This window comes from Aspergillus costaricaensis, assembly GCF_003184835.1.
Source record: "Aspergillus costaricaensis CBS 115574 unplaced genomic scaffold BO79scaffold_17, whole genome shotgun sequence".
Lineage (NCBI taxonomy): Eukaryota > Fungi > Ascomycota > Eurotiomycetes > Eurotiales > Aspergillaceae > Aspergillus > Aspergillus costaricensis.
The window spans coordinates 636,037-659,329 of NW_020291817.1; the positions used below are offsets into that span (position 1 = coordinate 636,037).

Consider the following 23,293-nt stretch of genomic DNA (forward strand, 5'->3'; position numbering starts at 1 on the left):
GATATTTCAATCGAAGTCTAAAACTCTACTAGTACTACCGATTCAGATGATAGCAATCTATAATCCAGAATCCAGCCAACTACAATCACTAGTAGGGGAGAGATGGGACATATGCAACATTTGGACGTCTTTATATATACTAAGACTATGTATCGACCTTTGTATCTCTTTGCAGCAATGACTGGTGACATATATAGTTTCCTGTCTAATCCTTGCATCAACATAAATATCAACTAACAGCCTGCATCTCTTTCACCTGAGTGCCCTATCCAAACTCCATATCTCATCAATATAACCTAGTAACAGTATCATATATAACCTTTCATAGCCATCTTTCTAGAAGCCAGATTCGAGTGAAGATATCATGGAAGAAAAAGAGATCATGATTTGCAAGCGGGCATGGGGAGAGAGAGAGGAAAGAACACTGGAGGGGGGAAGAAAAGAAAAGAAGGGAAAAGAAGCAGTTCAAACCAATCCGTAAGATTCCCGACCAGCGCTGCGTTCACTCATTCATCCGTACCATATCCAATCTCGCTGACATGTCACCTCCGTCGACCTTTGCCTTTCCCCTTTCCCCTGGTCTTGAGTTCGACAAAGCCTAATTCCTTTAGACCCTCTGTGAGACGTGATGAGTCTCGCATTCCGGGAAAGTCTTTGGCAGGGTAGACGCGAAACGGATCGGACCATACTTCAGCAAGGACGGGCATCGATTGGCCCGTGTCCTCAACGAGGCCCCAATTCATAAGCCGGAACTGTAAGCGGTACAGTCCAGCTGTACGTACGGAGAGATCAGAGAATATGAAGAATGCTGCGGGCTGTTGGGCTCCCTTGGAGGTTGATGGAGCAAGTTGAACTCTTCGTTCCGGTAGGTGATAATCAAATGTTGATGGATGATTTGGGGCAGTTGTTGGATCAGGATCTTCATCGACAAAGAAAGGTGAGACAAATGCTTTGCCCGAAAGCAATGGTGTAGATTGGCCGGGAGCAGTTCCGAGACGGTCCTCTCGAAGGGCACTATCACCATCCATGTCGGACGAGATCGATCCTCGCGTTTCGGGAACCAGGAAGCAGCCAACGGTAAAGCGCGGATCTTGGAGGATATCGATATCATCTGATGTGCTGGGGTCAAAGTCCGTTAATAGCAGCTGCAGAATTGGAGGTGGGTCTACAGGGCGGCGGTCTCGGTCTCCGGCACCACACGCCCGGGCTGCGAGGGGCTGTTGTCGAATGAAGAGGTGATAGCGTGATGTCGTGGAGGTTCTTCGTGGCGGCGGTGATGGAGTTGGAGAATGGTGAAGTAACCTTTCAAACCCAGAAGGCATGCTGGACGTGGTGTGTCGCTGATGCTGTTGTGCCTGGGGCTTTATGGGTGGTGCGAGCGCAGGATACATTGCCGAGCTCTCCTCTGAGTGAACGGGGCTTGGAAAGGTCGCCGAGCTGCTGCTGTACCTGTATAAATCCTATTAGCACAATAGTTCTCAAGGGAGTTACGAAACACCACGGCTCGAGGCGAAATAGCGGGAGTATGCAAATTTGACCACGATGATGGTATCATAACTCCAGGCAGATAAGACTAGGGCCTTTTTCTGAAGAAAGAAAGGGGTTTATACTGAGACTCCACATCATTTGTCCGCGTCCCGGAAATAGAACCAATAGAACCGCGACTGTAACTGGGGGAATCCTGATAAGGGCTAGAGACAGAGGCTGAAGCAGAGGCATACTCCGCGCCTCTCATGGCATTTGACCTTTGGGCCCCATACTGAGGATAGGCACTATGATTGGCAACCGGTATTGGCGAAGGGTTAAATTTGGGGTCTGCGAAGCTGTCCCAAGTTCTGCCGTGATAAGGAGCCCTGGAGTTTGATGCGGGATGCATATAAGTCGGAGCGTAGCCCTGATTGTCAGGATAGAGGAAGCGTGGGGGATCTTCCAGAGTGTGGAATCGATTTGGCATCGTCAACATCTGGTGATCGTCACCAGCGGCGTAGGATCTTGCATCCGACGGTTGACCACTGGATGCGGGATACATCCATTGCGGTAGCGGGGTTCGAGACATCTATGCAATTTGTGCGGACGTTTGGGGGTCCGTACAATTTTTTCTTTCTTCTAGGACTTGCACTCGCTGTAAAGTGCCAAAAGCTGATCTCCCGTTGTGTTCGCGGGCTAGGCATCCACAATAGGGAACGCCAAAATGGTCAAGCAAGGTTTGGTCAACTTAGAAGAAAAGGTGGAATGAGGCCCGATATGGGAAGAACAATCGACAGGGGTCAGAAGCCCGCTGGGACAAATTGGCCATGTACTACGTAACGGTATACCCAGCGCCAAATATTTTCCAGAGTTCACAGGTTAACTGTGTGCGGTAGGTTTTAAGATGCTTCCTTTAAGGCCAAAGGTGCAAATAACATGACCTGACGTGGGCGGTTGTTCCAACCTACCGAAGTAGCTGGCTGAGGTGATATGCATATGTTAGCTCTCTTTGATGATTCTCAAAGGCAGACCACAAAGCAATTGTCTGAGGAGGGTCCCGAAGCACGGAAAAAGGTAGTCAAGACGAAGGAGGAAAAAGAAAAGGGGACTGCCCACCTCTGCCCAACCAGATCGTAGCACGACTCACACCGGCGCGCAAGTAGCGGCAAGGCAAGCAACTGGAGTAGTGACCCTGTAGAAACGTGAAGTAAGCGTGTCTGATGACCACCCCAGATGGAGGAAGAATGGCCAGGAGCGTGGTACTAACCCTAAGCCAAGCAGTAAAATACCAAGTGTTTATTGGCACTCTATAGTTGCCTGTGGCCGTGCAAGAAAAGAAATGGATCTGGGGAAACGGGTTGGTCGATGCTTTTGTGAGAGCCTGTGCGTGCCCACTGCGTACGTGTGTGGCATTGTGAAAAATTCAGACATGCAGCAACACTGCGTCCCTGACAGGATCCGGCCGTGTATATCCCCGAATCTTAGAAATCTTTACTCCAGCATGAGTTTCTCCGATATCCCAATTTCCCCGTATTTAACAAAAGAAGCGTAGGTTTTGCTAGTGCCCAGTGTGTTGGTCTGTACACTGTCCGGAACTTTGCGCGACCATCGCAATTACTAGTAAGGTTCCAGTAGACGAGCCACTTCTGTTATGGGTCCCTTTGGGTTCTGCAGACGACGCAGTATGACGGCCCTGCGAAAAATCATTGGCCAAAGCAATAAAAGACTGACCCTGGTATGCCGTGGGCATCTCGTATTCGTCGAAGTGGTAAGCAGTATCTTAAGGAGGGACTATCTTCCTTGCGATGGCCAATAACGGAATAGGATCCCGTATATGCAACGAATCGCTTGCTAAGTGCCTAGTAAAAGGCGTGAACTGTGTTTACCAAGGCGCCCAACTATTACCCACTTCCCGGGGAACTAGGGCGATCTGCTGCCGAAGGATTTAATTTTTTAATGCGCGATGATCTGGAAGCCCAGCAGGCACCATCGGGTGAGATGTTCGACTCCGTGAGCCAGGTTCCAACGAGTGAGCAGCGACAAGCCAGGAAAGAACAGGGAATAAAAGCGCAGATCGAGTATAATCGACCAGTTGATTGGCAAGAATATAATTCCATGTACGCCGTAAGCCGTGCAGTTCAGATTGCTGGGATCGCTATCCGTGGTCGCTATCATCGTTAGATACTCTGCAGCCCGTCCACGCAATGCAACTAGATGGGCCTCCAGCAGCTGATCGGTGCAAGGAATAAATGGTCTATACTGATGATTTGCGAGCCTCGGCGTTCCCGGCACAGACCTGTCCTGCAGCTCGGAAAGGAAGTAGGAAAAAGGAAGATGGTGCTGCAAGATTCGTAGAGAAACGGCTAGAAGACTGTATAGTGGAGTCCAGATCTGGACGCTCACCGTTGTTTTTCAACTATCGACCATATACAGAGCACTATTCCTGGAAGGGTGTGGTGATAGATGTCGCCCATGAACCCCCGGGACAATTATTGAGCTTGGTCCAAGGGCCATTGACCGCAAAAGCCGGACACGGCCGTCGGGGATCTTTCCGTACGCTAGGCGAATACGGCTGTTCAGCTGCTTAGTGTCGGGACTGCGAACTCCATCCGACAATGTTCAGGTTACTTTTGCGCCCACGTCTTTAGCATGAAACCAGGGCCCTGCATACTGAGCTTGTTGCATGCCTAAGCCAGGAGCACCTTTAACAGAGCAAACAAGGACGAATATGGAGTATGGTGGTGGGCGTGTCCAGCCCCCGTTCTCCCAGGCCCGCGAGTATTGCCGATTTGTCATTGCTGGTCGTGGATACCGGGGTCTTTTGCACGGGCCGTTTCGAATCTAAGACTATTTTATAGTGAGCTTTTCTCCGCAACAACCATCGAATTCGCTGATCATTACTGGTCCAGAAGGACACCGGACCACAAATGATAAAACAAGCGGGCCAATTGGTCAGATAATTTGCAATAACGGAACTACACAGGAGGAAAGAAGAAGGGAGGTGAGCTGGCTTACTTCTGGTGGGGACCTCAAAAACCACTTCCAATTCTGATCTCAGTGAAGCCCGAGAACCCCGTTGGGTGCGCTCCGGATTTCCTGTAGTGAGATCCTGGGACATACTCATTCACACATTGTGGCTAAGGTACAAGGTATGATGCCTATCCTTGCAATGGAAATGGAAGATCGATCGGTGGTCACCGCCACATATCACGCTGGATGTTTCATCTCAGCTGATTTGTGTTATCGTAACCCCCTCTGGTGCTGCGGGGAAGAAATCCTAGTCGGCGACAGAAGTACTTTTCGTGCATTAGCCCTGTAACAACTGTTCACCATTCCCTCTTGGGTGGACGGGCTACTGTATGTGTGGTTGCCTTGCCGACAACCATGAATGATGTGTCACATCCTTGACTGTTGGATGACTTGATCAATGGCCAGAGTTGGCTGGATGCTGATGAGTCAACAACCACCGTCAGACAGATGGAACTATTACCGAGTACCGACACGCCTATGCAGCATTCTATTTCCCGGAATCCGGGTGTGCCTCATGCACACTAAGGGTATCCAGTGTCCACACCTCTCTGTGTTCCTACCCAGGCAGTCATGGGTCTGGCCTTTTGGAATCCCGGAAGCTGCAATTGCAGTGCAGTGGCTAGTGTGTAGATTGGGTGCTACGGCGATGATCCTGTTCGTGCGTCATGACCGTCCACAGGTAGTGCATAATCGTGAGCTTCTTGCTTATTCCCAAGAGTTTCCTCCGGGGGAGAATTTCCTCCACTTTGCTTTTTTTTTCCTTTTCATCGCCGATATGGATATTCTCTTAGTTGGAACAAATGGAGACATGGACCGGACGCTGAGGTCGGATGCCAATTAACGCTGCGCGTTGCCAGCCACACTCCATTTGCCTGTAGAAGGCAACTAGGACGGAGAACCCGTGTAAGAAGCGAGCCACGGAGATACTCCTTGAGTAAACTATCGCCAGAGGCAACCAAACGAAAAAGATTTGTCAGGAACCGAAGGTATTATTCGACCAGCAGTCTGCACGCATGCGGTTCATTTCAAAGGAAGGCTGGAAATGAGTGAGTGACTTACGGGGAAAGAAGGCGTTTCTCCGATTGGGCCCTGGGAAAAGTCCGTGGGAATCGGAGATCTCCAGTTTGCAAGAGAGCGGAGGAGTTGCTGCGATCTCGTCGACCTGTCGATTGCCGCATTACGAAAAGGAAGGGGGGATCAAGTGACTTGGCCCAACGTTCGCCTTCCGCCGCCGTATAGCAGCAACTGCTCCCGGCAACCCAACCGCAATATTCTCCTCCAGCCAGCTCAAGCTTCCCTTCACCATTCCCACGCATCTTAATTAGCCACCCGCCAATCCTACTAAAAGCCGTTTTATATGGAATGGTACTTTTATCTACGGATATGACAAATCATGATACATGAAGAGGAAATAACACCAGGCAAGTTGATACCAATAGAGTGTGGGAATGCGGCCACTAAATTATAGACAAACCTTACCTATAGACATACTACCTAACCTAACTAACAAGTATTTGCCCTCCGGTCTCACCGGATGATTTGAGTGCCCAAGGTTCTGGCCGAAGTACGGGCCGCCCGCCTCGCGTCGAGACAGCCTTTGGGCTCTACACGCCAGCGACACTTTGGGTTCTGAAAATCTCCCTGGACAGCTCATGCAAGAATGCCCTTGTTATGGACCACAGCATACAATCTGGAAGATCAAGAATATGGATCGATGCTCTATGTCTTCGTTGGGGCCGTTTCTTGGAGAAAAAGCAAAAGAGCACACCGAATCCTGGACGCATCAGCTCCCCTGCTAGGGCGACGTGGAAGCCTCGATCGCGAACTAATGGCGCAACCCTGCAAGAAAAGAAGATCTTCGAAATCTTACGGGTCGATGGATTATTGACCTTCCTATTTAGTCTAATAATCTGCGTCGACAAAGGGCTACTGCGAGCAAGGGAGCCAGGATACCCTGACTCTCAAAGCTGACAAGCTTGCCTTGGCTTTCAGTCGTCCGCACTGACCTTGCACCTGAACATAGGATATCCTGGCTGTCTCTTCGTTTTGTCTTGCGGTACCCTGCGTGTGCTCTTAGCGCGGGCCACAGCAACTTGCACACCTGAAACTACTCCGAACAGAAAGGATAATCCTTGTCTAGGAGGCGTTTGTATTGTACGTACGCTTTGAATCAAATTGGCAATCCGTACATACACGGAAGATGTCTTCATATAATTGATGGTCTCAGCATAATACCCAAACCTAACCACAAAAGGTGAGTCAACCGCTACCAATACACTTACAACCTTAAGCATGTTATGTGGGATGTAGACGTGACAGCCAGAGACCGCTAGAAATCCTGTTGCATTGATAGGGCACTAGAGATGGTAGCAATCCTACCAGAGACTCTTTGGAATCAGTGACCAGATTGTGCTGCAGGCTACCCAAACGGTGAAGAGTAAACTTATGTTGTGCGAGAAGCATATCAGCAATCGTATTCTACCAGCCTGCTTCGTGTCTTGAGGGTTTGCTCACCTAAACCGTCATTATGGTGACACGGAAAACTGACGTAATATGAGACAGGAAGTTGCAAGGGGCTTCAGCTCACCTGCCAGATAATGTTATCTGACATTGAGCAGGCGGTAGAGCACACGATCAAACCATGGGACCATGTCTCGCCCATTGTCCACTTGAAAAGGATTGACGTGGCTTACTTAACATGAAGCCGTGCTCTCGGACTTGGCCGACAGCATGGTTCTTTGCTGGAAAGTGCATCATGTTCGGGCTCTCCGTTGGAACAGTATGTAAACTTAGCAGATGCTAGTTGCATTGCATAGTCTCTGCCACTGAGGTTGAGAGATTGTGGTCATGCGAGATGAGGACTGCTAAGGATGATGCTGGCTTCCCCAGATTTTTAGCTGGTTGAGCATAACCTTTTGCTATATTAGGAAGAGAGTGTATCACGAATCGCTGTGGCTATGCTGAACATGCCTGCCAAGCTGCATACATAGACTATGCAATAGATGCTATTAGCATGCAAGTTTGATAGCTACTTCCCATAGCAAAATATAGCATTAGCTTCCGAGCGTAGGGGGAAATAAGGCCCTAATGCGGACACACTTTGCAAGATGCAATATCCGACAGAGCTAATATGAGCTTCTTCCATGAAAGTCTTCGATGGTAATTGCCGGAAAAGCATCGTATCAGAAAGAGGCTATCTGTGCTGAGCAAGTACTTCGAGCTCAATGCTTATGTACACCAGTGACCAAAAAGAGAAGCAATCATAGCATGAGGTCCGGACTTGGATCTTCCTCGATGTAATAATGCATAGACGCATTTCCAATAAAAGATATCAGATCACCCTGAGAAGTTGCCGCCGTTTCACCATGAAGAGAGACTGTGGTGATCGCCTCAATACCAGATCGCGCTCGTGCAGCTCGTGACTCTATGCGACTCTCAATAGGCCCGTCGCTTGGTCCAACGTATACAGCGATGAGCTGGCCATAGACACGATCCCACGCAATCATATGCTCGGTCTCTTCCCAAGGATTATCATAGCTTGGATCCTGATCATGTGAACATCTGGCTCTCCTTGCCAAACGACCAAGCTGCATCACATGAATGGAACGTTCGAGAGGGGATCCACTCCTATCGCAGCTGACACGGACTAAACCTAGCGTTGAAGGTGTCCAAGACTCAGTGCCCTCTTTTCCAGCAGACGGAGAGGCCCCCAAACACTGAACTGGAGAATACTGGGGAAACCAGGCATACTCCTCATTCTGGCCTTCAGTTGATGGCAAAGATACAGGGATAATGTCTCCCTCGTGTTCTTCGAGCAGTTCTGCAATCTTCCCGAGATCTGTTGCTGACCTGGAGCATCCGGAGGCGTTGATTTCGGTAATTAATCGTGCAACGCTCTCATAGCCTGTGCTGTCACCATCGATATTGAAGAGAGGTATATCAGATATTATCGAGTGCGGATCACTTATATTCGTGTGAAAGGGGCCATCAGAATCCCAACTAAGACCCAGCTTGTGCTCGATCTGTATTAGTTGGGTCTCAAGAAGCTTCAAGTACTCTTTCTCACCTGCCATCCGAGGCAATAGGGGACCAATAACTTCTGACTCAAGCAGTGTGTTGACATCTTTGAACTCGGAAATACCAGGAAGCATTCCCTGGGAGTGTTTCGACACTTCCTGCAAGTAATCCATAGCTTGGACAACATCACCACTTTCCGTCAGAGTCAATATACAAGAGTACATGCATTGGTACATTTCAGGGGAAGCGCTTGGCGAAAGTCTCCACATCGCTTGCCTCCATACTTCAGACAGAAGGTCTTTGCTCCGCAGTTTCGCGAGTAAGCAAAGGTAATGCCCCCGATGCATGGCTGGGCCGGCAGAATCGCCCCAGGACAACAGATCGTGAAGGGTTTTCTTCCTTTGTTGTTTACCTCCCTCGATCAACTCCAGTATCGCGTTCGTATTAATAGTAACCTCACGGAACCTCTGATAGTGAAGGGCATTGAGGAGCGCATTCACTAGAGACTTACTTGCGAGGCTGTCCATGGGCCACAGGCCAACGGAAAGGTACCCGTCCAAAAACCTTTCAAGAGCCGGCGCAGACAATGAAAGTGCAGCATAGTACATCCCCAGAAAGTATAGATTACTCGTACGCGGTAGTCCCAGCCTCTCCAGTCTTGTGATGATAGCATTGAGCGCCGAGAGAATCTCGCCGTAGGAATTCTTTCGCTGGCAACGATTCAACGCTTGCGCTAAAAGGGCGCAGGATTGTGTCTGTAAAAGTAGACTGCCTTCTACTTCATTGATAGTTCTTTCAATGAGTACCTGCAAGTGACGCAGGTTTCGGACGTCATGTTTCAGGGCTTTGAACAACGCGATTTCATCGGGGTTTTGTGGCTGTCGACCAGAAGAACTCCAAAAAGGTGGTGGTAGAGATACCAAAGGCCAATCACCGAGAAATATGTCCGAGAGGTGTTTGTCAAGCTCCGGATTGGAGACGTCATTGTGGGAAGGTTTCGTGGTACCTGTCAGAGCGAACCTGACCAGGTGGGACGGAGTGGGCTCGGTATATGAAGCTCTCGAGTTGACGTCGATGGAGACATGGCGGCACAGCGATGGTGATATATAGAACGACCTCAATGCCCGCCGCCGTGATAGCACACACAAATGAGAGTATAGTGACATAGATTTCGACTACTTCTAGACATCAAGGACACAGACAAATGACACAGTGGAGGCGGTATTCAATGGCATACCAGTGATAATCCGGGGTTGGGAAAGTGGAGATGGCAGCGGGTCGATAAAGCATAATAACACCCGGCAATCCACCAGGGGCAAGGCGGTCAGCATGGCGGTGGACCATGGCGTAACTGCAACTCCGATCCGGAATCGAGGCTTCAGTCCTTCAGTCAGAAACCGACCATCGTTTGCTTCTCACCTCAACACTATACTCGAGGTTTCTAACACCCGACTTTTTTTTTTTTAACGAATTTACCTCAGAAGGGATTCCTTGGAGCCTTACACATTCCTTTCCATTTGCAGCATGCCCGCCGAGCAGTCTGCGGCCAGCCCTTCTGGCGCCAAGGAAATGCCCAAGCAATCCGCAGAGAATGACCAAGCCGGCGATGATCGCAAGGAACCTACATCACCTTCAAAAGAGAAGACACAGGGAGAATCAGGAGGAGAGGCTAGCGTAAATGACGCTAGTACGGACAAAATAGACGATGATGCTGCCTCAAGAGCCCGCCAAAGACAAGAAAGATTCAAGGCTCTCCAAGCTCGCGCAGTAAGTTCATGGTAGCGAAGGGCCACTGTACGCTATGTTCGTACTGACATCATTTTAGAAAACTGCTACTGAGCGGAATCTGAAAGAAACGGCTGCCGAAACACAGCGTCTCGCAACCGATCCGTCGCTGCTTTCTTCGCTCTCTCGCAAACATGCTTTCGCATCGCACAACCTTCTCAAGGCTGACACCGAAGCCGCTGGCGAGGATTTTGAACGTAAGCGTGCATGGGACTGGACCGTCGATGAGTCCGAAAAATGGGATAAGCGCATGGAAAAGAAGCAGCGTCATCGGGACAATGTCGCATTCCAGGACTACACCCAAGACGCGAAGAAAGTGTACAAGAGACAGCTGCGGGAAGTACAGCCTGACCTCGAAACGTACGAGAGGGAGAAGATGGCGGCGATCGAAAAAGCTGCTGCCAATGGCGATCTCGAGATCGTCGAGACCAACGACGGTGAAATGATTGCCGTCGATAAGAACGGCTCTTTCTACTCCACGGCTGACAGTGTTGGCTTTACGGAGAACAAGCCCGACCGAGCTGCTGTTGACAAGCTCGTGGATAACCTTCGGAAAGCTGAGGAAGTCCGACTTAAGAAGCGGAGGGACCGCCGCGGAGACGACGACGGCGACGTCACTTACATCAACGAAAAGAACAAGCAGTTCAACCAGAAATTGTCGAGATTCTATAACAAAGTACGTTCTTACTTTGTGAAGCGTCAAAAGCCCTAGCTAATGTCTTCCAGTACACTACGGAAATTCGCGACAGCTTCGAGCGTGGTACGATGATCTGATTTACGCCAAGGAGATCTGAATCTGCAGGACAGTTCAAACGTACAGTCGCCTTGCAAAAAGACCTGCATGACAGCAACTTGATGTGTGCGCTTCGTCAATTTTCATTTCTCTGCACCTCGTTCCGGACTATACTGGACAAATGCAAAGAAGGTCGCCGACGGACCTCCCCTTGCAGGGTCCGCCACCCTGCTTGACGAAGTTGACATCCAGTTATAGCACATACGAGCCGCACCTATCTCAGTCACACCATCATCTTGACCGAGATACCAAGTCACCTGACGGCTCTAATGACGGGTGGTCCCTTGAAACACGAATTAGGCATGTTTGGTTATAGCCTCATTTATGATACATGATGTAGTGTACACTATGGCAGCTTCCAGAGAGATTCCCTGGACAGCTCGAGATGGCCTGGTCACAAAGCCACTTTGCTGATGCCGTTATCTCAGAGCGAAATCAGATGATGACGTGCGCTCGGCCGGGAATTTGTCATAAATTCACAGGCCTTCCATGGGCCTGGTCGGTAGATAGGTCTTCGCCTTGCTCACCTTGGAAATACTCTCACTCCAGGCGCCAAGCAGCCAGTCTGACATGTTAGTTTGGCAATCAATTTCCTGTCCTTGTGCTCCTCCCTCATAGCATGCTCTTCCTCCACGCTTTCGTAGCTAGCGCTTCTATCTTCTCTACTCCCAAGGCACCTCGGACAGATTCGTCATCCAGGGCTTCCATTACAGCCTCACCCACAGTATCCACCTGGAAGGGTTTCGTGACCATAGAGCCCAGGAAGTCCAGTCTGTTTCCCAAAAGCGCATTGACCTGGGAACCGACGAAGCCACCAAGAGCAATGGGGAGTGTAAACTTCCTGCTTTCATCGTACATAAACGGGGCTCGCACAAAGACACTCCGCAGCTCCGGTAACTTCGCCGCGATGATAGATTCCGCCTCTCTCTTCGTTGTGATATATCGACTGGGGAGAACCGGCGCGCCTGAAGCAGCAGAGATGTAGAGAAAAGTCGGGACATGTTCGTTAAGGGTTTCTTGCGCCAATGCGACCGCTGAAATGAAGGTTTATCCAGATGTTAGCAATCTATCCATTCCAGCATTGACCCGCGACCGCACGTACCAGAATCGCGATTCATAAGCTCATATGTAAACTGCCCATTGCGCTCTTTTACTTGAAGAGGTTCTCCTTCCCGCCTTTGCAACGGATCCTGACTGCCTGGTTTTGACGCCGCAAATGCCTTTTGCAATCCGCTAAGGATTGGTTCTCGTCCTTGCACCACCCCTTTGTAGTCCGCCTCGAGGAGGATTCCCATACTATGGACGACGGCGTTCGCACCATTCAAAAAGGGTTTGTAGGTTTCCGGCTTGAGCATATCGGCCTTAGCCCATTCGACTGAGCTGGCCCAGCTTGGACGATTGAGAGAACCAGTGACGGTATCCCATCGCGGTTCTCCGGAGCGACTAATACCAGTGTATGATTTAGATGAGTTCTATAAGATATCAAGATCAATAGCGATCGTACCTGAGCGACGTAACCTCCCATCCTCTAGCGACAGCCGATTTGCAAATCCTCGAACCTGTACGGGAAATAAGTTGTTAGCATTGATTGCTCCATCGTCCGGCTGGTAGGTACATAGACTGCATGCACCACATACCCAAGAAGCCGTTTCCGCCGGCGACAACCACCCTCTTTGCTGCCATTGTTGGGTAGAATCAATTAAGCTCGAATCAAGCGTATTTGATTTTGTGAGAATTAAGGTACTGAAGTCAACGAAACATTTTCATGAATTCCAAATCGCCGGAGCTCGAACCCGGAGGAAGCAACGACCACCCGCCGCAGCTCAGCTTCCGCCGGATTCCTTATCGTATCACCCGCATCCGTCACGTGCAACTGCAGAGATTCCGCGGCCTGGATCGCGACCAGAGCAACACTGGAACTGCACACTCCCCTCTTAACTATCGATATATTCTTTTCTCGCCCGGTATCTGCATACGTCCTGCTCATCTCAAATTGATTATATTGTCAGCCTTGCAGCATGCCATCAGCGACAGGAACCAAGCGCGTCAGAGTGAGTCCATCCCTCCCAGATCATACAAGAACCAGGCCGACCGACTAACCTATCACAACTATACAGGGCGTCTCTGTCTTCCGGCCATTCGGTATGCCTCTACTTTCCATTGTCTTTTCGATTCCCAAGTCAAGTCCATCCTAACAAGCCATAACAGTCTTTGGCAGTGAAGCCCAACCCTTCGACCCAGCCAAGAAACCTCCCCACGTCCCAGCAGACCACACGCACCAGTGGCGCGTATTCGTGAAAGGCGTCAACGACGAAGACATTTCCTACTGGCTAAAGAAAGTACAATTCAAGCTCCACGAGACATATGCCCAGAACGTGCGAACGATCGAACAGGCCCCCTTCGAAGTGACCGAGACCGGATGGGGTGAATTCGAGATTCAGATCAAGCTATACTTTGTTCCGGAGTCAACCGAGAAGCCGCAAACCCTATGGCATAGCTTGAAGTTGCATCCATACGGACCAGACGCGGAAGCGAAGAAAGAGCGCCGCGAGCTGGTGGTCAGCCAGAACTACGAGGAGGTGGTGTTCAATGAGCCCGTGGAGCAGTTTTATGAGCTTTTGACGGGTGGCGCGGGGGCGACAGGGCAACCGCAGAAGGGAAAGGGTGGCAAGAATACCAAGCAGTCGCAGCAGCAGCAGAAGGGGGTAAGGACGGCTGAGATTCCGGCGAACTCGTCCGCGGAGAATCCGTACAGTCGGACTACGGAGAGTAGTGAGATGGATCGCTTGGGGGAGGCGAATAAGACGGTTGAACGGATGATCAAAGAGGAAAGGGAACGGTTGATTGAGCGGGAGAAGAAGTTGGCGGAGTTGCGTGCGAGTGAGGGCGTTCCGGCTACTACAAAGAAGCGTTAAGTGTTGAGAAGATTGGGATGTGGATGTTTGGATAACACGTTCTGAGACGTGCTCTACTCGCGTGTTGATACGCTTCGGTTGCCCAGCTGGCGTCGTTATTGTCCGGCGATATTGGGTTCTCCTTGCTGGCATTGATAAACCAGGGTTCCCCGAAGTACTCCCTTCTTAGGGTGGGATAAGGCGCATCATCACTAGCCTACGGGGACCCCGAAGGGCTCATGACCCTTGTATGCTGAGCCTTCGCTGCAGTGCTACTTCCAGGTTTATCACCTTGCTGGCAGACTCGCAGGACATACATCTGCACGACTTGGTAGCCTACAGTGAACAATTGGGGTTCAATACTATCATGATACAGGTTAACGCAGATAGTCAAAATTGAGGGCTACACATGCATTTTGGATGCGAATATTATCATGCTCTTGAATTTTCACGTGCTGGCTCACGTTCATGGCCTCCGGCTACTAAGCTCATTATGTACTTTCACTGCCAATGAGCCACGGCTGTCCGCATGGTCTGGTTTTCCTTGACCCGCCCAGCAACTATCCCCTAACATTAAGAACGTAGAGGCATGTTGAGACCAACCAATCCTTCATATAACAGATGTTCGGCTTCTGGTAGATCCAGCAAAGATCGCTTTTCCGTTTCATAACAGGTATTAGAAGCGACAGTCAACCCTGTTTCTCATTCGAGCCACGCTCGGCAAGATCCATAATAAAATGATGATACGATGCATCAGCTTACAAGAAAACCATAAATCTCTTGTTGAACAGCGATAGGCCTAGTCGAGGTGAGCGTAGCTGCGGGGACACTTCACGTAGTCAAGTCCGAGGAGGGCGAAATGGAGGCTTGGAAGGCGTATTCGAGGGCAAGCTCGAGTCCGTAGCAATAGCCGTGAGCAGTGCCAGGCAGGATAGCGTTTAGTGTTGCAAAGTCTGCTTAATGTGCATCGCAGCGACACCCAGAGTAGTAGTAGCGCGGTCCATAATACTGCAGCGAATAGGGTAGTAGGGCTTCTCAAGCAAGGTTCAGAGGTCCTCGGGAGATTGCACGTTCGCAGGTAATCAGCCTCTGGTTGGGCATCACATTGAGGAAAATCATGTGAAGTCAAGATCAGGCATAGGACCTAGAAGCAGCGGCTCGCTGCAGGTTGGGTCAATGTACGCGGATAGCAGCCCCGGCGAGAATATGCCTTGTGCGTCAGTCTCCACAGGCCTGGATGTGTCATTGCTGCTAACAACAGAGAGCCAAGCATTATTTTCAGGTGGATAGCTGGGACCATTTCTTGAGGCTAGAGGCACAGCGTTGCTGGTTTGTGGATATCGAGACTCAATCCAGGCCGTAAATGTTTCCGCTGCAACGCTCCGGAGGAAGTAGTGAGCTCGATTCGCGATGGGCCACTTCTGTTTCAATGTCTTCAGACAGCCTAGAACCAAAATTATTCGGTTGCAGTGATGATCCGAACATTCTGAGGAATGGATACGACTTGTGGCAAGCTGGACCATTCCACAGAGTACTAAGCTGAACACGACAAATGGACTGTATTTCTGCACGCTGGGGCGGACTGAGAGAAGATTGGAGAGTTGCTTGGATGCCTCCGTGGCTTTAATATCATGAACATGTCGGGTGAAGGATGGCGAAAGCCGAGATGGAATCACTGGGCAAATAGGACATTCTGTTTCTGGACAGACGGGCCGAAGACTGCTTCTTGGAAGATGCAGGAGCATTGCAGCAAAGTGGATAGTAGTGTGTGCCTGGAACAGTATTTCATCAACGCTGCCGTACGTATCCACGATATCGACTTTGTTTGGTGGAAGGTGATTCGTCCAGCTGACAAGTGCATTTTCCACAGCTTGCAAGTGATCCCTATGTGTTTCTGGCAGGCTATTCAGGACTAATACCCGTGCCAGGATGCATACCGCTTCGATGCGGTAGCTGAAGGATGAGTAGCTTGTTTCTTCATCAGCAAAGATGCGTTTATTGAACCCAGCAAGAGTGGGAGGCGATGGTATATTGGTGAAATTGGCATATACGGACTCCTCGCAAGGCAAAGCAACGTCGTAAGGAACACCGCTGCATCGCAAGACCACTCTCTTCTGCAAAGCTGCCATGTAGACATCGACGATAAAAAGCTCCCACCAAGTCCGGCGCAGACTTTCAGCTTCCACGGCATTAGAAGACGTGGACGCAAACTCTTGTCGGTACATTCCAAGTTCCAACGCAATGTCGACAGATTGCGAAAAGGATGTGTGAGCTTGCGAGCACTCGCCGCGAGCGCATGAAAGTATCGAATAAAGCAAAAGTGCCTGAACCTTGCATGGCGTCCTTTCTCCATCAGCGCTCAGTTGCAGACTGGCCATATCAGGAAGGGAGCCAGTAGATAAGAAATGGCCACCTATGAGTGTGACTACTTCATGCAAGTACGCTGGGTACTTGCGTTCTTCATACAAGGGCGCGGGAACCAGGATTGGATGCGCTGAGTGAAAGTTCTCATAATACAGGCGGACTAGCCGAGCATCCGAATCTGCAGCGTCTTGAGCTTGGCCTTCCACGACTGGGCTGATGCGCTGGTTCTGCTGACCAGAAACCGTCGAAGAAGCATCACGCCCACTCATATCGGTAGGGTGAGGTGACAAGAGCAGGTCCGCGGAAGATGCATCGTGATGCTGCCGAAGTGCTTCACGGGTTTTCCGTCTCCCTCCACGTCTAGAAGGAAGATAGTTACACTTTAGTCGGTTCTGTAAGCAGCGAGAGCAGGTGGGGGTTTGGGCGTCGCATTTCAGATGCTGCTTGCGACATTCCGTACAGGCCAGCGGTGACGGACGAGTCATGTTCAGTACTCTGGTTGGAAGCTCTCATTCATGCTGACATATGCCCAAAGAGTATAAGTAGTGGTAGCATATTATTAAGACAAACAAACGACTGTTCCGGGGGAGATGAGACAGGAGAATCCAGCTGGCGTCGAAGCAGATACAGTCATGGAGATGCACACTTTACGGTCCATGCCTACTCGGGCAAATGCAGACTCATAAGCTCACATGACTAATCAATTTTATGCATAATAGGTATGAAGAAGTAAGTGAATATCGCCACTGCAGTACCTCGTAAAGTCAATGAATTCTATTTTATCTCTTTATGATATACTTTATCGTTGAGTGAGACCATCTTTATGCAATATCAGTCGATTCATGTGTTTTACACTGTGTGGAAAAATATCTTTACTATCCAATCTGCATCAACTGCCTCGAAGAGTGGCAGTCCTTCTGAAAAGATATTGAACTGGGTATTACTATGCACGGCTTATTCGCCTCAGACTGATCCAGATCGCTGTGATACAAATATGCCAACAGTAACAGTCTCTGGGATCTCAAATTCCAGGTCCGCCAAATCCCAGTCTAAATGCATACAGGTTAATCAACGCTAGTCATGAATCATAGCGAGTGTCCTGCACTCGTCTGTCCTTGTCCAAATTCCCTTCTACTCGATTAAGATGCCTGATAAACATGGCTGCTCCGTCCAGTGTCGCGATCATAGATGTTGTACCCAAAGTCCGCAGCGTTAGGCGGCGTATACACTGCAGACGAGTCAGATAATCAAAACTTCCCGCAAAATCGAGGCCAACTCACAGTGCAAAGAAACAGCAACTTGACCTTTCTGTGGGTTCATGACCCTATGCAGTCCGATCTGGTCACAGATATACGCAACTTCGTCGGTCTTGTACGTTGTCTCTTGCTTGACCGTCAAAGGGGCATCATGGCCCCGTTCGGGGTCTGGCGTGTCGTATATCACTTCATTCAGTTCTCCCCCAAGGATCTTCATGATGCAGTGCGCATCGGCGTGATCATGGATGGGCGAGCCTTTTTGAGGGTTCCAGACCAGAACCAACTGTTGGCGTGTTAGTCGTCAGGGATCATAACAATCTTCTAAATTCAAGTCTAACCAGGTTGGCACGGCCATTGATATCCTCCACCAAGTTGCGAGTATAGTTCTTGCTCACGTCGTTGCGTGCGAACCGTGACCAGTCTTTAGAGTTGGAAGCGTACTTGGACATGAAAGCAATCAGAACCTTGTGGTCAACATTTTCACCATCAATGCCACGAGAGCTACCCAGGTAGCTTCTCAGATCATGTACAAGCTGCTCAAACGTATAGTTGTCCTCTTCGACCAATAACGGAGCCGAGTCCTTGTTCAGGTGGGAGGTAGTATAGCTGGCAGTAGAGCCAGGGAAAGTTGCAAGCATTGTAGAAGCCATTATTGTCATCAAGATGTTTAAGTGGAATGTTGAAAGTTTGGTACCTATTAGAAGTGGAACATGGCCTTCCCGTTGTTCCTTTATACCTTAATGGAATTGTGATATTGGTAGCTTTAGATAAAGTCCCAGCTCCGTACTTTGTTCAACACACAGCTTTTGGATGGCCGACAAGTTCAATCGGCGACCGGAGAGACACCTATCGGCGATTGAGAATCATCCAATGAAAGCGCCCCGAACAGCCATCAGCCAATAAAAAGTTCCCATTAATCACAGAGCAAGCATTCAGTAACCCCTTGAACAACCCCCGGAATCCGATCTACACACCGCGTGCGACAGACAAATGTCCAGCTCAGGATCTTCCTGAAAAGGCTCATGACGACGATAACCAAGTTCTAGGCCACTTGACCGCGCATATCATTACGTGGAGGTTTTGATCCTTCTGTCACAAAGAATGCCCAATTTAATCTAATTAATACCATCATACTATACACAACTAATCTATACAAACCTGCGCATAACCATCCTCAACCTATCAACAGACCTCAGAACAGCCCGCCAACTACTACCCCCGATCCTAGCCGACGACATAGACATCGTAGATACACCTCTCCTACTAGTTCCACTCCCCATAACCTCGGGAACTTTCACAGGCATCCAAAGAAAAGCTCTCCGCCGATTTCCCGTATCACCCCAAGGCAATCTCCCACCCCGAACATTAACCTGCAACGAAGGATGCAAGAGACGAGGTTCACCCAACGCAGCATCCCTCTCCTGTCTCCATTTCACAAACTCCTCTTCCCCGGTCCCCTCCTTCACATGCTTATTCCCCTCTTTCTGATCCTTGACCGTCACAAAAGCCTTAGGCGCCCGATTAGTCGTAGAATCAGCAGGCGGATAATCATGTCCCGTATACAGCTTAACATGCTCCGGTAGCGCCAATAGCTTCCGCATAGACTGATACAAGGCGCGGGCATCTCCATGCGGGAAATCACACCGCGCACTGCCCACGTCCGGGTTGAAGATCGAGTCTCCTGTGAATACATTGCTGCCTATCATGTACCCACTGTGATCGGGCGTGTGGCCGGGCAGATGGAGGACTTGGGCGGTGATGCGTCCGATCTGGAAGGTCTCGTCATCTTGGAAGAGGTGGTCGAATGCGGTGGAGAGGTCGTTGGGCGGGATGTTGTATCGTTGTGCGAATGTGGCTTGGACTTGGCGGATGCGGTGGCCGGTGCAGATGGGGACTTTGGGGCTTGATTCTGTTGATGATGAGGGTGATGAGCGCTGTTGATGATGGAGCTTGGTCTGGATGTAGTGGGCTGCGGTGAGATGGTCGGCGTGAGCGTGTGTCTCGAGGATTCGAGTGATGTGATAGCCCTTTGAGGCTGCAAAATCAAGAAGTTCGTCGGCTGAGGTTGTAGTCACGGTGAGTTGGGATGGATCGAAGTCGAGGACTGGGTCGATGATCACGGCTTCGTGTGTCTCTGGACAGGCTACGATGTATTGCCATGTTGAGGTTTGTTTCTCGAATATGGGATGGATGATTGGTTCCATCGTGTGATATTGCTGGTGCCTCTTCTGTTCGTTGGGTAGATGTTGCGATAGTGATGTATATACTTCGTTCATGTAGCTTTTTTTAAATCATACAATGAATGAATCGATGTGTATGTCGGTTTCTTTTCTAGAATATTTTCTCTTTTTATACGTAGAAACCTCTTACACATATCCATTCCTCTTCTCGGGCGAGATGCTTATATGACTCTATACAATTGCCATCTCAATCCCGATCCCCGATCCCCTACCTCGCCGACCTGAAGGCTTTTCAAGGTCCCCGGGTTCCTGTCCAAATTCGGTAGCAATATATCCATCTCCTTATCTTATCCGCCACTGCACCAAAACAACTGAATAGCAACTATTCTTACTATGTATAAAAAAGCAACCACAAGCCCATCGAACGCCATGACCACCAGACATACGTATCACCGCCCCAGACCACCTTCCCAGGCACTCAGGAGTACTTGAAATTCCTCAGATCTGCGACAACATATGTCACTGGTCGAGAATTGCGGTGTGCATCGCCATAATGGCGTTGATGGTGTGATAAGCCGGTCGCCGAACGGATAAGCTTCAATCGCCGATACCCTTTTTCGCGGCACACCCCTTGATTTTGTCTTGGTTGAGACCTGCCTGGTCGGAATGTGAGACTTGGATAACAGATTACAGGTCGGGGATTTTGCCCGGTCGAATTTGGTTGTTACTACGTGTTGATTGGATGGGCTGATAGGCTGGCTGGCTGTGTTCGATCTGGTAGCCAAGTTGCTGATATGGGAGGGCAAGGGGTTTCCCGTGGGAAAGGACAAGTTGGTGCTATGGGAGAGAAGGACGGTCACGAGAACAATGACCGCATAGGTTCCTAGTTGGGTTACTAGCAGGAGAGTAAAGGGGAGGTTCTTGGTCAGATGTCTCGTTCATCTGATATATTGGGAGAGGGCTGGTTGGTGCTTGATTTGAGAGGTGTATCATGGTTTCGATATGCTACGGTAGGGCTTTGTTGGTCGCCGAATCGGTGTTTATTTGTCTTTTCCTACTTAGTATAGGAAACTATAACTTCGTTCTTCGGGGACTTTCAATTAGCGGTATTCTGCGGATGTCGAGCATAATTGACAAGCTCAACTTGTTGAGTTGGGATGTGAGAAGCTCGTTACGTATTGTAGGTGCTGCATGTGGAAGTTACTGATACAACAGTGTCCTCTTGTGGACGACTACAGGGGAGGTTCTAGCGCCATTCTCGAAGGAGACCAGTGGGTATCAGTGTCAAGGAGAGCTGGAAGATCGCCTGGCCTGGTTGGCCCCTTCTCACAGCTCTGTTTGCTTTTGTGTAACAGTGGTCCTGCTTGCCAATAAGGTGGGAACAATGGCTGCATGGCCAATATCCGCAATAGAGGAGATGCATTGATGATTGTAAATGATTGTTCTGCTACTTATCACTATATTAATGGGTCTCCAACCACTACGGGTCCCGATGAACACAGAAGAAATGATTTAAGTGTGCTTCTATCATGATGTAAGTGGAGGCAGATAGATGACACCCGATAAGACTCGGTTCCTGCGGATCCCCTCGGATATCATCGAAAGTCCAGCTTTCCCGCCATCCGTATCCGCCTCCGCTCCCGTCCCCCCAGGCTGCCTGTCTTCAACATGTCCTATGAAGTAATTGTGCAACAAGAAAATCCTCTAGCAATCATTCATAACTCGGTAGTCGTAAGGGGTTATGAGATTCATGAAACGATTTGCTTATATGGTATCAAAAGTCGCATAGCCAAAAAGTTCAATTGCATCGCTGCGGTTTAGTCGGTGTAGCTGGCTGTAGCCTTCGTTGTGTCCCTGGTCTGTTTAAGGAACGGTATCAGATCTGTCCCGCCTGTTCCCCTGACGCCGGCATTGAGTTTCTCATGAGAATTATCCACTAATGTCGACGTTGTCGTGGCCAGGTTTGTCCTCGAAGATACTTGGTTCGGCGGCGGAGTCCTTGCAGCCATGATGATGTATCGAGTCACCATCCGCACATGCTTATCGCGGAATCCCCCAAGTGACATAACCGCCATATTGTATGCGTCCCTCAGAGCAGATCCTGGCTTGTGGCTCAAAACATAGGATCTCACATTGGACGTGCGGAGCATCATTTCCAAGAAGCGTCGGTGAGGGCCTGGCATGTAGTTTCGCATGTTCTGGGAATATACAGTCAGTATCGACATTGCTTGGTCTAGATAATTCCTTAGAGATCAACTCTTACCTGCATAAAACCAGTCATGACTTGAGGATTGATCTTGCCGTGAGGCTTGGTCTCTCCGGTGGCTGAATGCTCCACGCCCAAGAAAATGTCGAAGGCTTGGATCAAAGAACTCTGGGCATTGCTACCACCACTGTATTGGTGCCACTCGCCTCGGCCTTCTCCAATATCGTAGAATACACCATTTGGTAACCCAGCCGATGTCATGTTCTTACTGCCGGCCAAGTATGGGCGTAGTTGATGGTAAAAGACGGGTGGCGCACAATTTTCATACATGCGTTCCAAGAGGTCACCAAGTTCCTTCAGACCATAGTTCAGTTGCTCGAGACGAGAAACAACACGCTGGTTATCATCGACAGTGGCTCCATGCATGGCGTCGAGCATTATCTCGATGAGCTGCGCTCCCTTGGCCTCGATAGCGACAGAGAGAACGAAAAACCATTCTTCGTCCTTGGTGCCAGTAAACGAGGTCACCACTGATAGGTTGTCCGGATCCGTAACATCCGTATCAGCGGAGGGTACCGAAAAGTTCCAAAGATTGAGGGCAGCATAAGTAGCACATGGTGGTAGCTCTAAGTGGTTCGATACTTCGATGAATGGGCGTGAGATGCAGGGGGGTAGCACCTGTATAGTTAGTGTCAGCGAAGGCACGGGATATGTAGTGATAGACAAGAAAGGTAATATTGAGATAAGGGGAGTAGTACATCTTTCGGCTTGTCACCACCCCAGATGTAGGCGTGTGTAAGGTAAGCAAGCACAACATATGCTCTCCGCCACTCAGGTTCTCCCCGCAACTTCTTCGTAGAGAGTATACCCAGGTCATCTACGGACCTCCTGATAGTACCTGACCGAATGAGCTCAGGCAAGTCTTGAGCGATGTCCTCCCATGGAGAATAGTAAGGGTCTTCCAATCTTCGTAAGGGAGGAACTTCCGGAAGGAACCCGTTCTGGAGGGAGACACCGTACTCAACAAGCGAAATTTCGGGTGTGTAAAGCATCTTAAGATGTGCAAATGAATATATAGCTTGATATACAAGACTTTGTGGAATAGTTCATTATGCAGGTAAGAGTAGATTCAAGTGTTTATATCGTATTCCCAAGGAGGGACGGAAGAAAGCCGGATCCACAGGGATCCAAACAGGGGCATCTGAATGAGCAAAGACAGGTTATTCTCCGTTCCACAACAACTATTCTAGAGCAGAAAGGCAGTAGGTTAGCGGAAACTTAGCAACCACCCGGGTTTCTAG

The 23,293-nt window shown here is 49.6% G+C and overlaps 11 protein-coding genes across 11 annotated transcripts; 3 read left to right on the plus strand and 8 right to left on the minus strand.

Moving 5' to 3' along the window:
• Positions 1 to 165: 165 nt before the first annotated feature.
• Positions 166 to 2,082, minus strand: BO79DRAFT_237995 (velvet factor family protein). Its single transcript, XM_025684765.1, has 2 exons — positions 1,611 to 2,082; positions 166 to 1,449 (listed from the first exon to the last, which is right to left on the minus strand). Exons 1-2 carry the CDS (start codon positions 2,054 to 2,056, stop codon positions 543 to 545), a joined length of 1,353 nt encoding a protein of 450 aa, XP_025539238.1. The 5' UTR covers positions 2,057 to 2,082; the 3' UTR covers positions 166 to 542.
• Positions 2,083 to 3,151: 1,069 nt separating this feature from the next.
• BO79DRAFT_148514 (uncharacterized protein) lies at positions 3,152 to 3,648 on the plus strand (the record flags this gene model as incomplete). Its single annotated transcript, XM_025678545.1, has 2 exons — positions 3,152 to 3,209; positions 3,410 to 3,648. The coding sequence occupies 2 exons, from the start codon at positions 3,152 to 3,154 to the stop codon at positions 3,646 to 3,648; spliced, it is 297 nt and encodes a 98-aa protein (XP_025539239.1).
• A 1,336-nt stretch (positions 3,649 to 4,984) lies between these two features.
• Positions 4,985 to 7,254, minus strand: BO79DRAFT_228941 (uncharacterized protein; the record flags this gene model as incomplete). Its single annotated transcript, XM_025684004.1, has 8 exons — positions 4,985 to 5,045; positions 5,317 to 5,426; positions 5,557 to 5,659; positions 6,106 to 6,386; positions 6,470 to 6,598; positions 6,687 to 6,782; positions 6,980 to 7,011; positions 7,191 to 7,254. The coding sequence occupies 8 exons, from the start codon at positions 7,252 to 7,254 to the stop codon at positions 4,985 to 4,987; spliced, it is 876 nt and encodes a 291-aa protein (XP_025539240.1).
• Positions 7,255 to 7,540: 286 nt separating this feature from the next.
• Positions 7,541 to 9,756, minus strand: BO79DRAFT_19311 (uncharacterized protein). The gene has a single exon (XM_025680951.1). The coding sequence runs from the start codon at positions 9,678 to 9,680 to the stop codon at positions 7,758 to 7,760; it is 1,923 nt and encodes a 640-aa protein (XP_025539241.1). The 5' UTR covers positions 9,681 to 9,756; the 3' UTR covers positions 7,541 to 7,757.
• Positions 9,757 to 10,038: 282 nt separating this feature from the next.
• Positions 10,039 to 11,073, plus strand: BO79DRAFT_148817 (pre-mRNA-splicing factor SYF2; the record flags this gene model as incomplete). Its single annotated transcript, XM_025678559.1, has 3 exons — positions 10,039 to 10,281; positions 10,340 to 10,975; positions 11,026 to 11,073. 3 exons carry the CDS (start codon positions 10,039 to 10,041, stop codon positions 11,071 to 11,073), a joined length of 927 nt encoding a protein of 308 aa, XP_025539242.1.
• Positions 11,074 to 11,380: 307 nt separating this feature from the next.
• Positions 11,381 to 12,876, minus strand: horA (ubiquinone biosynthesis protein COQ11). Its single transcript, XM_025688633.1, has 4 exons — positions 12,730 to 12,876; positions 12,597 to 12,651; positions 12,195 to 12,535; positions 11,381 to 12,126 (listed from the first exon to the last, which is right to left on the minus strand). The coding sequence occupies exons 1-4, from the start codon at positions 12,773 to 12,775 to the stop codon at positions 11,705 to 11,707; spliced, it is 864 nt and encodes a 287-aa protein (XP_025539243.1). The 5' UTR covers positions 12,776 to 12,876; the 3' UTR covers positions 11,381 to 11,704.
• A 164-nt stretch (positions 12,877 to 13,040) lies between these two features.
• yaf9 (YEATS domain-containing protein YAF9) lies at positions 13,041 to 14,406 on the plus strand. The gene is made up of 3 exons (XM_025679707.1): positions 13,041 to 13,143; positions 13,210 to 13,234; positions 13,301 to 14,406. The coding sequence occupies exons 1-3, from the start codon at positions 13,111 to 13,113 to the stop codon at positions 14,005 to 14,007; spliced, it is 765 nt and encodes a 254-aa protein (XP_025539244.1). The 5' UTR covers positions 13,041 to 13,110; the 3' UTR covers positions 14,008 to 14,406.
• A 695-nt stretch (positions 14,407 to 15,101) lies between these two features.
• On the minus strand, positions 15,102 to 16,835 carry BO79DRAFT_245714 (Zn(II)2Cys6 transcription factor; the record flags this gene model as incomplete). Its single annotated transcript, XM_025685490.1, has 1 exon — positions 15,102 to 16,835. One exon carries the CDS (start codon positions 16,833 to 16,835, stop codon positions 15,102 to 15,104), a length of 1,734 nt encoding a protein of 577 aa, XP_025539245.1.
• A 466-nt stretch (positions 16,836 to 17,301) lies between these two features.
• BO79DRAFT_209310 (putative cysteine dioxygenase) lies at positions 17,302 to 18,314 on the minus strand. The gene is made up of 3 exons (XM_025682580.1): positions 17,945 to 18,314; positions 17,631 to 17,889; positions 17,302 to 17,578 (listed from the first exon to the last, which is right to left on the minus strand). The coding sequence occupies exons 1-3, from the start codon at positions 18,254 to 18,256 to the stop codon at positions 17,490 to 17,492; spliced, it is 660 nt and encodes a 219-aa protein (XP_025539246.1). The 5' UTR covers positions 18,257 to 18,314; the 3' UTR covers positions 17,302 to 17,489.
• A 370-nt stretch (positions 18,315 to 18,684) lies between these two features.
• BO79DRAFT_209312 (MBL fold metallo-hydrolase) lies at positions 18,685 to 19,938 on the minus strand. Its single transcript, XM_025682581.1, has one exon. It carries the CDS (start codon positions 19,808 to 19,810, stop codon positions 18,755 to 18,757), a length of 1,056 nt encoding a protein of 351 aa, XP_025539247.1. The 5' UTR covers positions 19,811 to 19,938; the 3' UTR covers positions 18,685 to 18,754.
• Positions 19,939 to 21,415: 1,477 nt separating this feature from the next.
• Positions 21,416 to 23,044, minus strand: BO79DRAFT_174008 (indoleamine 2,3-dioxygenase; the record flags this gene model as incomplete). Its single annotated transcript, XM_025679708.1, has 3 exons — positions 21,416 to 21,984; positions 22,050 to 22,670; positions 22,751 to 23,044. The coding sequence occupies 3 exons, from the start codon at positions 23,042 to 23,044 to the stop codon at positions 21,604 to 21,606; spliced, it is 1,296 nt and encodes a 431-aa protein (XP_025539248.1). The 3' UTR covers positions 21,416 to 21,603.
• Positions 23,045 to 23,293: the final 249 nt, after the last annotated feature.

Coding starts and splice junctions, on each gene's coding strand:
- BO79DRAFT_237995 (XM_025684765.1), bottom strand. CDS start 2,056: ATGTCTCGAACCCCGCTACCGCAATGGATGTATCCCGCATCCAGTGGT. Junction 1,450..1,610: donor ACAAATGATGTGGAGTCTCA/GTATAAACCCCT, acceptor GGATTTATACAG/GTACAGCAGCAGCTCGGCGA.
- BO79DRAFT_19311 (XM_025680951.1), bottom strand. CDS start 9,680: ATGTCACTATACTCTCATTTGTGTGTGCTATCACGGCGGCGGGCATTG.
- horA (XM_025688633.1), bottom strand. CDS start 12,775: ATGGCAGCAAAGAGGGTGGTTGTCGCCGGCGGAAACGGCTTCTTGG. Junction 12,536..12,596: donor TGGGAGGTTACGTCGCTCAG/GTACGATCGCTA, acceptor CACTGGTATTAG/TCGCTCCGGAGAACCGCGAT. Junction 12,127..12,194: donor GCTTATGAATCGCGATTCTG/GTACGTGCGGTC, acceptor CCTTCATTTCAG/CGGTCGCATTGGCGCAAGAA.
- yaf9 (XM_025679707.1), top strand. CDS start 13,111: ATGCCATCAGCGACAGGAACCAAGCGCGTCAGA. Junction 13,144..13,209: donor CAGGAACCAAGCGCGTCAGA/GTGAGTCCATCC, acceptor ACAACTATACAG/GGCGTCTCTGTCTTCCGGCC. Junction 13,235..13,300: donor CTCTGTCTTCCGGCCATTCG/GTATGCCTCTAC, acceptor AAGCCATAACAG/TCTTTGGCAGTGAAGCCCAA.
- BO79DRAFT_209310 (XM_025682580.1), bottom strand. CDS start 18,256: ATGGCTTCTACAATGCTTGCAACTTTCCCTGGCTCTACTGCCAGCTAT. Junction 17,890..17,944: donor TCAATGGCCGTGCCAACCTG/GTTAGACTTGAA, acceptor ACACGCCAACAG/TTGGTTCTGGTCTGGAACCC. Junction 17,579..17,630: donor AGTTGCTGTTTCTTTGCACT/GTGAGTTGGCCT, acceptor ACTCGTCTGCAG/TGTATACGCCGCCTAACGCT.
- BO79DRAFT_209312 (XM_025682581.1), bottom strand. CDS start 19,810: ATGGAACCAATCATCCATCCCATATTCGAGAAACAAACCTCAACATGG.